The 13677-nt window shown below is 40.6% G+C and overlaps 1 protein-coding gene across 5 annotated transcripts in view; it reads right to left on the bottom strand.

Annotated features, from left to right (window-relative positions):
• Positions 1-13200: 13200 nt before the first annotated feature.
• PJA2 (praja ring finger ubiquitin ligase 2) overlaps positions 13201-13677 on the bottom strand; it is a 31302-nt gene continuing 30825 nt past the window's right edge. For 4 of the 5 annotated variants that reach the window (XR_009420422.1, XM_059492338.1, XM_059492337.1 and 1 more), the window contains one exon: positions 13201-13364. Coding sequence is in view for 3 of the 5 variants with exons in the window: in XM_059492338.1 (XP_059348321.1) it covers positions 13284-13364 (81 nt within the window). In the remaining 2 variants the exon portion in view is untranslated. The remainder of the gene's footprint in view (positions 13365-13677) is intronic. The other variant, XR_009420423.1, reaches the window with a different exon arrangement.

Here is a 13677-nt window from a genome sequence, read left to right as displayed (position 1 = left end):
TTTTGGCACTGAAAAAATGAAAAAAAACCAAACATCTGCATGAGCCTGTGCTAGAGCAACCCATAACTATATTCAGCTCCGGTCAAAACTGCATCACAACTTTTAACCTCAAATGTCCTATTCTAAAAGAAATGTGTCCTTTTCTAAGAGAAAATAGACTTACAGCCAAAGAAGACTCAAACAGAAAAATATTCTGGTTCTGAAGATATTTTAAGTGCACAACTTCCCAAAATCCCTTCACAAAAACAAAGTAGAGACCACCCAAACTGTCACCATTCCTGGCAGACCTGAGAGATGAATAGCTGGAGGACAGCACTTTTCCCATATGCCAAAGAAGTATACTTTTAAGTGAATGAACCATTAGCTTCTACCCTCTCATCTTAATGTCCATGTTTTATTGCTCTCTCCTGTGTACCTACATGAAGAGATGCAAAAATGTACTAAATTGCATTTAGTTACTCTAAAATCACATTGCTGAAATTACAGAAATGTACTCATTTTTAAATACATGATAAACACTAACCCATCTATTTAATGACTTTTTAAACAACATAGGGTTTGTATCCTTCCAGCTATTACAACATAATATTGAGATAAAAAAAATACTCTTTTCTGACTTTTAAAACTCTTGGAAGGGCAAAAGTTTTCTTGACTGGAATTTGCACAAGTGTCTGTTGGCCCAAATTCCTTTTTGAGTATCAGGGAACAAAGTCTCCTCCTTCCTTCTGTACATTTGGGAATAATGCAAAGCCCTGTTGCTCCATGCAAGCCACCTCCAACTGATCCTGGAGAGCACTGCAGCACTGGCAGCACTTGGCAGAGCAGCACAGACAGAAGGGCTACAAAGGACCTGGTGAATGTTCTGCTCATAGATCATGATCCTATGGCTGCACCCAGGAGCATATGGCCTTCCATGCTGCACTGTATAAATCTTCCTTGTCTCCTCCAGTCAATGTCAATTCAGTGATTCTCAAACATATTTGGGCATGATTTTTGGACAGTATGGAAGTAGTATATTGTGATGACCTGTTATGAGTGTATTGTCCCATAATGGTGCACACTAAGTTCCTGCTGGCTACATGGAGCAATAAAGGCCACCTTTGAGGACACCATAGCACAAACCACCTGCTTCCAGATACCAAAGAAAAGAGCTATGCTAGGGGCACTAAACCAGGAGTCACAATTCTGGCAGCTCACCTTAAAAAAGTATGCCCTAGACTTAGAGGAAAATCACAAAATCATTGATTCATTGAATCACAGAATCACAGGATATCCTCATTTGGAAGGGAACCACAAGGATCATTGACTCCAACCCCTGGCCCTGCAAAGGACCATCCCCAAGACATGGGGATGCCCCAAGACATGGCCCTGCACAGGACATCCCTGTGGCATACTATGTATGCAGCACTGTCCAAATGCTGCAGGCTTGGTGCTGTGACTGCTGCCCTGGGGAGCCTGTTCAGTGCCCAAATATGCACAGGCATGTTTTCACTCTCTAGCTGAAAAAACCCTATTCTGATATTTAATCTTAACATTTTCTGACTCACCTTTAGGCCATTTACTTGAGTCCTGTCAGTGGTCACCACAGAGAAGAGATCAAAGTCAGTCCCTCCTCTTCCTCTCACAAGGAAGTTGTAACTGCAGTGAGTTTCCTCCTCAGTCTCCTCCAGGATGAACAGACCAAGTGCTCTCAAGCCTTTCTCATACTGCTTGCCTCGAGGCCCTTCACCGTCTTGCCTTCCTTTGGACACCCTCTGATAGCTCAATGTTTTTCTTATGGTACCCAAAACTTCCCCCAACACTCTGGGTGAGGCCATCCCTGCCCCAGAGCAGAGTGGGACAATCGCCTCCCTTGCCCAGCTGGTGATGCTGGGCCTGATGTCCCCAGGACAGGGTTGGCCCTCCTGGCTGCCAGGGCACTGCTGACTCAGATCCAACTTACCACCAACCACGACCTCCAGGTCCCTTTCCACAGTGCTGCTCTCCAACCTCTCATTTCCCAGTGTGCTCATACATCCAGCGTTGCCCATCCCAGGTGCAGCATCCAGCACTTTCCCTCACTGAGCTCCAGACGGCTGGTGATTGCTTATCTCTCAAATTTGTGTAAGCTTCTCTCCAGGATTTAGCACACTTATGGCTACACGATGACTTCTGAAATCCAACATTTGGCCAGACAAAGTGCAGCAATAGTGTACACTGCAATAGTGTGAAGTGCCAGAGAGCCTCCTGTCCCCAGCACCAAGATGCCTTCTGGAAGAAAAGTGTCACTGCAATGCTACCTGTCAAACTCCATAAAGACTCTGTCTTGTCCTCCTTCGCAACCCATATGAAAGCTCTGCAGAGATCAACCACTTTGTAATCTGATCATGCTGAGACAGCTGCTGAGCAAAGACTGTCCATTTGTATCTAAAATACATTTATTTTGCCGACATTTCAGTCTCCAGTAGACCATACACTCCTGCTGCACAGTTCTTACTAGTGCTTTGTGTAATCCCATACTATTTTATAAAAGCATTTAGGAAATGTAATGTTTTTCTTTTCTTTCTTTTTTCTTTCTTTTTTCTTTTCTTCTTTTCTTTTCTTTTCTTTTCTTTTCTTTTCTTTTCTTTTCTTTTCTTTTCTTTTCTTTTCTTTTCTTTTCTTTTCTTTTCTTTTCTTTTCTTTTCTTTTCTTTTCTTTTCTTTTCTTTTCTTTTCTTTTCTTTTCTTTTCTTTTCTTTTCTTTTCTTTTCTTTTCTTTTCTTTTCTTTTCTTTTCTTTTCTTTTCTTTTCTTTTCTTTTCTTTTCTTGCAATGATCCCTAATGCTTTTTCAAGTGCTTTGGAATTTACTGCATCAAAATTATAAAAGCCACAAACTAAAGGTTTATGAATAGCTAAAGAAAACAAATGGCATATGCCTTGAGGTAGTAGCAAATAAAAACTCTTAGAAGAACTCAGATGCTTCTGCATTGAATAATACAGTTGTGAAGAGAAATTTAAATCTATTTAATATTAATTTAGTACACTGATTTCAGTGGGAATATTGCCTGAAAAGGATGTCACTACTAAGATTTCTGGAAAATAACCAAGCTTTTCATTTTCCCTTGCACATTGCAGTCTGTATTTAGCTACTGAGGGACAGCCTTCAATCTTCTGCTTCCCTACTTTGAACTATAAATCACTTCCCAGTTGCATTACACAGATGCTGAGGATGAAAAAAAGGATAGTGGTCATGGTTAAGAAAACATAATAAAGCTCATAATAAAGACATTTAAAGGCTGAAAGATTAACACTTGAGCATCTAGTACTATCCTCCATTAGCTTTTTAAGTAGCACAGAAAGGAATGCAAATGCTTGCAGGCTTGTAGGCAAATTTGCAATGAATATGTATTTTAGAATTTCAAACTGAACTTTCACAACATCTTTCAGCCAGTTCTGCCATTCTAAGTTATATTCCTGAAATTTTGCAAAATTAGTCATCACCTTATATGTCAAACTGTCACACATACAGAGGACAAGAGACTCACTTAAGGAAACAGACAAAGGCTCAGCTACTTTTTTGCTTTCTCACTCCTTTTTTACCTCAGGAAAGAAAAAAACTAATTTGCATCTGAATGAGGACGTGTGTCATATAACAGCAACGGAGTTTTGCATTTGGGAACTGCAAATATATTTGAATTTTATGCATGGAAAGAGCAGCAAGAATTTTGAAGAATTAGACCTTCATCAAAGCTTAATTTATGTGATACAGGAAGACATAAATAGCATTCATAAGAATGATAGCAAAAAGCTGCATGAGAACAGTTTTAACTGTAGCAAATAAAAATATATATATTTATTTTTTAGACTAGCGTTTTTTAATTAAAATGATGCAATGACAGATCACAATGCTTCAAGAAGTTAATCAATATTTGATATATTTTTTACTTGGATAATGAAAAGCCTGAAAGGATTTCTAACTGATCTCTGGAGCTTTAAAGTGAACTAGAAATTCCACCATATCTTGTACATAGCTGTGATCTGTTTTGAAGGCAGGTAATTATGTTAAAAAAACCCCAAACAGTTTATTCAGATACTGTACTTCAGTCTAGCCCTGTGGTATCAACTCAGTATTCAGATGATTATCCAATGAACATTGAAACTATGCAAAAAAATCTATGAAAAACTGGATCAGCCCTGACATGCTCCCCGCCACCTCCTTTTTTTTAAGGCAATATTGTCTAAAGTCTTTCTGACAAGCTGCTATCCTGCATTGCAGCACATTCCCTGAGTGCATCTGTTCTGGTACTGTAAAGGAGTTGAGGCTACCTTGCACTCTCCATTGCGCTCCAATTCACAGCATAACAAGGCAACCAGAATGTTAATGCAAGTTAACTAATTATACTGCCTTGCTGATAACTTCAAAATGCAGCAGGTGAGTGGGAAAAAATTTAGTTTCTCCCTCATATGCATGATGTCATGCCTAACATAAGACAGAAGAAAAACAGTTGCCAGCAGTACTGGCATCCCAAGTACAAACCCTAAAACATAAAAATCATCTATAATTGTTTAGAATGTAAGTTGCAATTTCAATATGTATTTATTCTGAAAATGAGACACCCATAGGTTGCTCTTGGTGCTCTGTGCTTGAATTATGCCCACAAAGAGACACCTTCTCTCTGGAAGGTGTATAGAAGGAGAAAATGCTACCCTTAGATACTTCACTAACACACACTGACTGTAGCAGCAATATATGCTTCTGATTACTGTCATTCATCAAATCAATTTCAGTGACAGAACATAAATTAATTTTTCTCAACAAATTAACTGATGCTTCTTTTTTTCAGTTAGATATGATAACTGATTCAGAGCAGGAGAGTGTACAGTGACACACTCTGAAGTGATAATTTAAGATAAAGACCCTTCTGCAGGTCACATGTGTCTCATGAACACACTCTTAAGCTGCAGGGCACACAGGCATCCTTTCTGTGTCCCTGACACCAATAAATGCAAATAATTCCTCTCAGAAAAAACCTGTCTCACAGATAATGTAAGATTTAGACCAAGAGATTTTGAATCTATTTTAGTGATCAGGCTCCACATTTCCTGAAGAGCTAGAGGAGTGCAGTGGACCAGTCAGCAGTGCCTTGGGAGCTTCCATGCTTTCTGCTGTGGGACAGAGCTGCCAAAAGCATTTTTGTGCCACACACTAACTTTTTTTTAACTTCTTATCCTCTACTCACAACTGAATTTGGTCTTGGTTGATACTGTAGGTTGCCTAGATTCACTTGAAAGACCACATTTTTTCTGCTCCCATTGCTCCCCTTCCTGCTGGCCACTTTCAGAAGAAGACTGCATGAAGTGAACGAACCTGAAGGGCATTCCTTCACCAAAAGTCCTGGTGAACTAGAAATTTGTTTCAAAAGCTCCAAGGAAGATAATTGCTGTGTCACAGAGAGAAAGATAACTGAAGGACTGTGGCTATCTGCAGGTAACAAATACTGCTGAGGATCCCTTGTTCTCTTGCACCACTTCTGTTTAAATGGTGCTATTCATTCATGTCCTAAAAGCTCACCATTTAGGAGCAAACTCTTTAGTCAGGCTATTTTGTTTTATTTGTGTGTGTGATGCTAGATTTGCTTTGTGTTGGTCCATTCAGTTATTCATATCAGAAGAAAAGCCTCACAGTCTTATGGAGCTTTAATGTAAATAATGAGGACTAAATCACATTTTTAATCTCTATAGCAAAACTTCCTTCTTTCATACATGACTTGTGATTCTGGGAGTTAAAACAATAAAGAAGACAAAGGCATGTGCAGTATGCAGGCTGCAATACATTTCACTAAAATAGCTTGAGAGGAACCTATTTACAGTATTGCTGGCAAGAACATCTTCCTTGACTAGCAAAGCAAGTTAACACCTTATAAAAGGATGTCTGGAATATGCAAAAAGCATTTTCAAATCTGTGTCAGTGTTTCTGCAGCTGACATCCTCCTATTGCAGAATTAAAGAAGTATTAGAAAAGCATTTTTTATGTTTCTGCTTCTAGTAAGAGGAGGGAATTCCACTCATCCACAAGGAAACCCTTCTACCCATTGACAATCTTCCAAATTAGCAGGTCATACATATTAGCATAGTACTACTCAATGTACAATAAAGAAATACTTTCACCAATGATTTTTATATCCTAATAAGAAATTTATTTCCTCTTTAGGTTTTCTTAATACAAAGCTATGAAAGATCAGCCAGGTCCCAACTATCACCAATGAGTAGCACTTACAACACTAAAATTGTAGCCCTTGGTTCTTGTCAATTAGAAAATCTGACATAAAATACCAAACTTGCCTTGGAAAACATAATTCTCACCATCACATTAAATTTCATTGACTTCCTTGACATATTTTCAAAGGTTCCTGCCTGGTAAGCTAAAGACAATTCTGCTTCACAACTGAAAGAAGGACTTGTTTTTACTGTGATTTAAAGGTAGGTGAAGAAACCAGCTAGACTAATCCTCCTTCCTATTTCCTATGTACCTAATTGTCATTTACGCCTTCTGGAGAGCCTTTTCTTTTGCCTCAGGAGGGCAAAGCAGCCGTAGTATACATGAAAATCATGCCTTTTACATTTTGGCCTCAATACATAATTCAATCCTCATACTTACTCATTAATAACTATTATTAGTTGTTTTGTGTGTAATTATTTATCATGCATGGCTCAGAGCACAGTAATTGTCTATCTACACACAGACTTAAGACTGAAAAAAAATTACAATTATGTGGAATTTTAGGACAATAAAATCTAGAAATACATATTTTGCTTATTAACCTATAAAAGGACTTATTTTCCACACACTTCTCTTGTCTAAATAAGTAGGCATCTTAGCTGTCTGTGTGTACCACATTGACCAAAGGACTGCAGATAACTAACATATTTTTCTGTTTTCTATTATGTATATCCTAAAGCACTCACTGATACCAATAAAAAGGAAAAACACAGGGGAAAGAGCATGGATTGTAAAAATGTGCAGATAAAATAAAACTGAAATTACTGAGCCAGGGTTGTTTTTCTTTTTCTATTTTTGGCATTTTTCAGAACAGGATGCCTACTGCATTCATCGAGTCAATTCAGATGTGCTCACATTAGTGCATCACCACAGAGAGATTATCCTATTAAAAGGAAAACATGGAGCAGGATTATTACAGTTGCACAAATTTGTTTTATGAAATAAACAACTCTGATGCTGCTGCTTTAAAATGTGTCCCTTATGGCAATAGTCTTAAATTCACTTAACCACAATGGGCCTTTTCAGGAATGATTCTATTGTAAGTTCAAAGAGAAAGATAATGTACCTAGAAATATGCTTTGGGAGTGAATTACATTCATGCCAAATACATCATATTCTCAGCAAAATATGTTCCTCTCTCTCCATTCAAAGTCATCTGAAAAACTTTGCTTCAAACTTAGGGAAGAGAACTTTTATTTTCAATTATTGTTTACACTGCATTTAACAAATGTGGCATGAGCTTATGATGAACCCTTGCACTCCCTGGGCTTTGACTGGTACCAGGCTTAGTTTGGACTGGATTTCAATGGCACAATAGCAAAAGTCAGAACCTCAAGGCTCCTGAACACCTTTAAAAGGTTTAAACAAAGGCTTAAGCCTTCATTACCAGGTCTGTACATCCAAAGGCTGCGCAGAGATGACTGTAGCCCACTTGTCTCCTTGTAACACAAGACAAGGAGCCTTACCTACTAGTCCTTGCCAGCTCTTCTACAATTCAGTAATTGAGCACTCCCCCATAATGAATCAAGCCTCAGTGTAAAGAAGGCTGTGTTTTGTACACCCTCAGTGTCCAACAAAACCTCATTACATCTGTTTCAATAAAAAGCAACTGGAAAGAAAATAATGTATTTTCAAGGTAGAAGAGCAGGCAGGTGTTTAGGGAGGAAACTGAATTTTGTTTGTTCCCGTCTTTGCCTTGGCTTTCTGAGAAAGAATGAGCCTACCAACTACAGCAGTGTATTTTGTTCAGTGGAAATAGCAGCATCTTATAGGGAGGCTATAATATGAAGAAATTGTCTTGATCTTTAACAACAAAAAACAACAACAAAAAATTGACTAAAGGAAGCCTTGTATTGGACAAATTCTATCCAAAAGCTTAAGAAAGCCACACTTTTATCCCTGTTCTGTTCAAGTAAGAGAAACTGGAATTTTGGGAGAACACACCAAAGTATTTATGCAGCATGCCATGCAGCATCACTATAGTATTAATACAGCTTTTAGGATTCAAACTGTAAAGCAGTAATTCCCAATCAGGGGAGGTTTTTATAAGCAACAACAACAACAACAACACAAACAAACAAACAAACAAACAAAAACAAACAAGCAAAAACCCACCAAAAAACTAAAAACAAACCTGAAAAAAACAGAAAAAAAGAAGAGTTCCAAGGCGCACTCAGTAGGCCTTGCTAGTGCCAACAAAAAAATCCACAATCCTCCAAAGTTAGGAAAAATTCTGTGCTTTGCAAAATAGGGCACAAATATCAAATCATATCATAACATCATGTCAACAAGTTATAGCCAGTTCCCTTCTCCAGTGCGATGTATTTAATCATCATTATTTTAATTTAAAATGGGTAAACCATCTCTGGAGTAAAAAGCTCTCAAAAACTATACTCTTCTTCATGCCCAGAAGAATTATTTTGTTGCAATACTTATTTTTTGTGCAACCCAACCTTGCAATTCTTTAAAAAAAACTGAAGAACACAGGAATTTTTACATCTTTAAAAATACAACAAAAAGGTAGTATCTTGGAAATAGCGAAACATTTAACAACTGATCCTAAATGCTGTCCCTAAAAGTTTGATCACCTACCTCACAAATAAGCTCAAGAGATGCTAAAAGCAGCAGAAAGAAAATACTTTCAGTGTGTTCTAAAGTCAATCTGATGATCAATAAATTCAAGCCTGGAAAGGGGAGCCAGAACACTGATGCCCCAGAAATGTATTCTGAGGGGAAATGACACCATGTAGAAAGATAGTATCAATAGAGTATGAAAATTCAAGGAAAACACTAGGGCCAAAGCAGCATCACATCCTGGGGCTCCAAGGCTATCAGATAAGCCCCAGAGGTAACAGCTCACAAAGGGCCAAGCTGTAAAGTAGGAACAGTGGTGCACAGTTCTGAAACAGCCACAGCCGGTGAGTTCAGGCAGATGAAAAACTGCCCATAGTGAGAGCTTCGGCTGAACACTTTCACTCCAAAGCAAGACCAGAGATGAGTGATGAAGCAGAAAAAAACCAAAGAAATATAATGAGGAAATAATTGTGAGGAATTAAAATAAATAAAGAAATAAAATGAGGAATCAACTTAAGCTACTTTAGATCCACAAATCCAGCAGGGAAATGGAAAAACTGCTTAAGCAAACACAAAGGTACTATTAGTTGAATGTTGTTGGTGTAAGAGCCTCCAAAGGCTCACATATTTGTGACCTGCACTAAATTAATGAAAGAGATTAAAAATTCAGCTATTACCGACCTCTTTACAGAAGATGGGACATAACCATGACCTGATTGCTACTACAGAAACTTGCTGGGATGAATTGTACAACTGGAGTGCTGTGACTGATGGCTACAAACTATTCAAAAAGGACAAGCAAAAAAGACAGTTGAGGGAATTTTCCTCTATGTCAAAAATGAGATTGATTGCACAAAGATGCTTTTGAAGAGCAGCAATGTGCAAGTCAAGAGCTTATGGAAATTAGAGACTACGCCAACAACAGAAACCTTGAAGCTGGTGTCTACTACACATTACCTGATCAAGGAGAGGAAGTTGGTGAAGAGCTCTTTCCTCAGCTGCAGGAAGAATCACAATTGCAGGCACAATCCCAATAGAAGACTTCAGCCACATAGATGCTTGCTGGGAAAATTGCACAGCCAACTGCAAGCAGTCCAGGTAAATACAGGAGAGCATCGAGGGTAGCCTTCTAGTCCAGATGATGAAGACAGACCAGAGGAGAAAAATTTCTTGACTTGTTTCTCACTAGTATGAAGGAATTTAGGAGGGACACCATAACAGGAGGTGGCCTGGGATGCAGAAATCAGGCCCTGGAGGAATTTCCAGTGTTGAGGGGTGAAGGTTTGGTAACAAGTAAAATGAGCACCATAAACCAAATATGGCATACAATGCAGTTTGAAAGAAGAGGGGAAGTTAGCAAGAAACACCAGGAAGAAACGTGAATAGCTTGGACAGTCTGCAAAAGAAGAAAGGAAGGAAGCAGGGTTCAAAAGGAAAATAGGAAGTGATGGTGACTTGCCCGATGACTTTCTTCAAGGGGATCAGTTTCTATTCTTAGTCCAAGGAGTGAGATGAGTTGCAGAGATCTGCAGGTAAGATTGCAGAGGAGTTACAAGATGAGAAAAGGGAATTAAATGGAAAGGAAAGACAGGCCAAAGTGCTTGGACAGCGCACTCAGAGACATGCTGACAGTGGGAACAGAACCACAGTCTGGGATCCAGGATCCACCACCCTGAGAGGGCTCCTTGACTTCTGTGCCTCAAAACAGCCTCCTCTCTAAAAGGGAGAGACACAGATTTGACAGACAGGACAGTCACAATGAAAGGGTTGTTGTCAATGGCTTGATGGTCCCAGGTGGAGACCAGAGACTGGTGGATTCCCCCAGCGTTATTGTTGGGTCTGGCCCTGTTGAGCACCTTTGTCAGTGACACAGGCAGTGGGATCAGAGCACCCTCAGCAAATGTGCTGACAACACCAAGCTGTATGGTGTGATGGACACACTGCAGGCAGAGGATGTCACCCAGAGGCACCTTGACAGGCCTGAGAGGGGCCTGTGTGGATCTCATCAAGTTCCACAGAGCCAAGGGCAAGGTCCTGCACCTGGATCAGGGCAATTCCAAGTACAACATAAAGCACAGGCTGGGCAGAGAATGGATTGAGAACGGCACTTAAAAGTACTTGGGATGCTGGATGATGAAAAGCTTGATATGACCCTGCAACATGCACTGGCAGTCCTGAAAGCCAAACATGTCCTGGGCTGAGTTAAAAGATTGTGGGCAGCAGGTCAAGGGAGATGATTCTACCTTCCTGCTTCACTCCCATGGAGAATTCTCCCCTACCTGGAGTGCTGTGTCCAGCTCTGGAGCCCTTAGCTTAAGAAAGATATAGACATACTCAAGCAGAACCAGGGAGCTGGAGCACCTAGCCTGTGAGGACAGGCTGAGAGAGCTAGGGTTGTTCAGCCCAGAGATGAGAATGCTCCAGGGGCACCTTACAGCAGCCTTCCAGAGGGGCTACAGAATAGTTGAAGAGGAACTTTTAACCAGGGTGATAAGAGTGATAAGAGGAGGGCTAAGGGTTTTAAACTGAGAGAAGTTTTAGATTAGATATTGGAAAGAATTGTTTACTGTGAAGGTGGTGAGGCACTGGAGCAGGCTTGGAACAACCTATCTGCCGCGGCAGAGGGGTTAGTACCAGGTATTGTGTAAGGGCCCTTTCAACTCAGACACTCTGATCCAAACACTTTTCATAGCTTATATAAGCAGCTTATGTGGTTTGTATGGAGTTATTTTTTAGAGACAGAGAGTATTTGCATTTTGCAGCCTTACTTTACTAAAAAAATGTTGGTTTTGCTCAGGTGTTCATTCAAGCACAGAATAAGGAAAGAAGGGGAAACAGGAGCTTTCTGCCTTTTATAACATGGAAGGCATCTACAGAGTTTTGTCTTATGAGGCAGCTTACCATGTAACTTTATCCAAAACCCTTAGAACGTTCTCTTTGACTTGAGGGAAATTATTTTCATACTATGTTAATTAGTATTGCTATGGCTAGTTAGAAAAAGGTTGTTACCTCTTTGTCTAATGGTCAAAACAAATTAACTTATCAACACCTGCCAGAATATGAATGCTTCCAATGTACTAGTGGATGTATGGATAACATGAAACTTGGATAGAAACAAGCTTATTTTTTTCCTTTTGCCTTCACATTCTTTCCCATCTGGTGGCCTTCTATGATGGAGTGACTACAGCAATGGATAAAGAAAGTGTTAGGGGTGTCATTTATCTGGACTTCAGCAAAGCCTTTGGCAGCATCCTCCACAATATCCTTCTCTCTAAATTGGAAATGGATTTATGAGTGGGCTAAAAAGTGGTTGGACAGCTGTGTCCAGAGGGTGGTCCTCAATGACTCAGAGTCCTAATCAAAAACAGCTGGTGGGCCTTGAAGATCACTAGTGGGACCAGAACTGTTTAATGTCTTCATTAATGACACAGACGAATGGATCAAGTGCTCCTTTTACAAATCTGCAGATGACACCAAGCTGAGTGGTGCAGCTGACACGCCTGAGGGACAGATGCCATCCAGAGGGACCTGGACAAGCTCGAGCAGTGGCCCATGGGAATCCCATGAGGTTCAACAAGGCCAAGCTCAGGTGCTGCCCCTGGGTCAGGGCAATCCCTGGTGCCAGCCCAGGCTGGGCATGAACAGATCGAGAGCAGCCCTGCCCAGAAGGGCCTGGGGGTGCTGTGGGTGAGAGCTGGACATGAGCCAGCCATGGGCAGTGCCAGCGCAGAGAGCCAAGGGTGTCCTGGGCTGCACCCAGAGCCCCTGGGCAGCAGGGCAGGGAGGGGATTCTGCCCCTCTGCCCCGCTCTGCTGAGACCCCACCTGCAGAGCTGCCTCCAGCCCCAGGGTCCCGGCACAGGAAGGACATGGAGCTGCTGCAGAGAGGCCAGAGGAGGCACCAAGGTGATCAGGGGCATGGAGCACCTCTGCTGTGAGGGAAGGCTGAGAGAATGGGGATTGTTCAGCCTGGAGAAGAGAAAGCTTTGAGGTCCCTTCAGTCCCTGAAGGGACTCTACAAGAAGGATGGAGAGGGACTATTCACAATGGCTTATGACAGGACAAGGGAGAATGGTTTCAAACAAAAAGAAAGTAGGTTTGGATTACACATTAGGAGATAGTTCTTCACGGTGAGGGTGGTGAGGCCCTGGCATGGGTTGCCCAGAGAAGCTGTGGATGCTCCAGCCCTGAAAGTGTTCAAGGCCAGGTTGGATGGGAGTTGGAGCGACCTGGTTTAGAGGAATGTGTCCCTGCCCACAGCAAAGGGGGTTGGAGCCAGATCTTCTTTAGAATCCCTTCCAACCCATGCCAATCCATGACTATATATATATCAATATTTTATACTGATTTTTTTTCACATTATAATTAAAACAGGCAAAATTTACATTTTTATTTTGGTGGCAGATTTTATTTTCAACCCTAGTCTGAGGGTCCTGTAGCAATGTTAACAGAAGATGCTGAATCATCAATCAAATAAAAAAAACAGTGTCATCAGCTGCTTCGGGAAGTACAGGTGCAAGGACATGACGACAAACAGGGCATGTTCCCGACTACAAAAAGAGAAAAAAAACCCAAGTCATTTGCACAGTTTGCATTCAATTCTACTGAAAAGCTAAAAGTTATTATTTATAAAGTATTTAGGGTCTCCACAAAAGCACCACCTCAAACTCAAATTTGACTGCATAGCTACCTAGAGCTGACAGCTACCTAGAGCTGACAAACTCAGAAGAAAGAGTTGTTTTGCTACATAGCAAATGCATCAGGTTCTCTGCAGGTTCTTCACAGCATTGATTTTACAGGTGGGGCTTTTTTTTTTTTTTTTTGAGGCAAAGATTAAATATAAGTTAGGTACAGCCCAAATCT

This window comes from Ammospiza nelsoni, chromosome Z (assembly GCF_027579445.1).
Source record: "Ammospiza nelsoni isolate bAmmNel1 chromosome Z, bAmmNel1.pri, whole genome shotgun sequence".
In the NCBI taxonomy this organism is placed as follows: domain Eukaryota; kingdom Metazoa; phylum Chordata; class Aves; order Passeriformes; family Passerellidae; genus Ammospiza; species Ammospiza nelsoni.
Note: the sequence above shows the minus strand (reverse complement) of the source record. Positions and strands in the feature narration are given on the sequence as shown.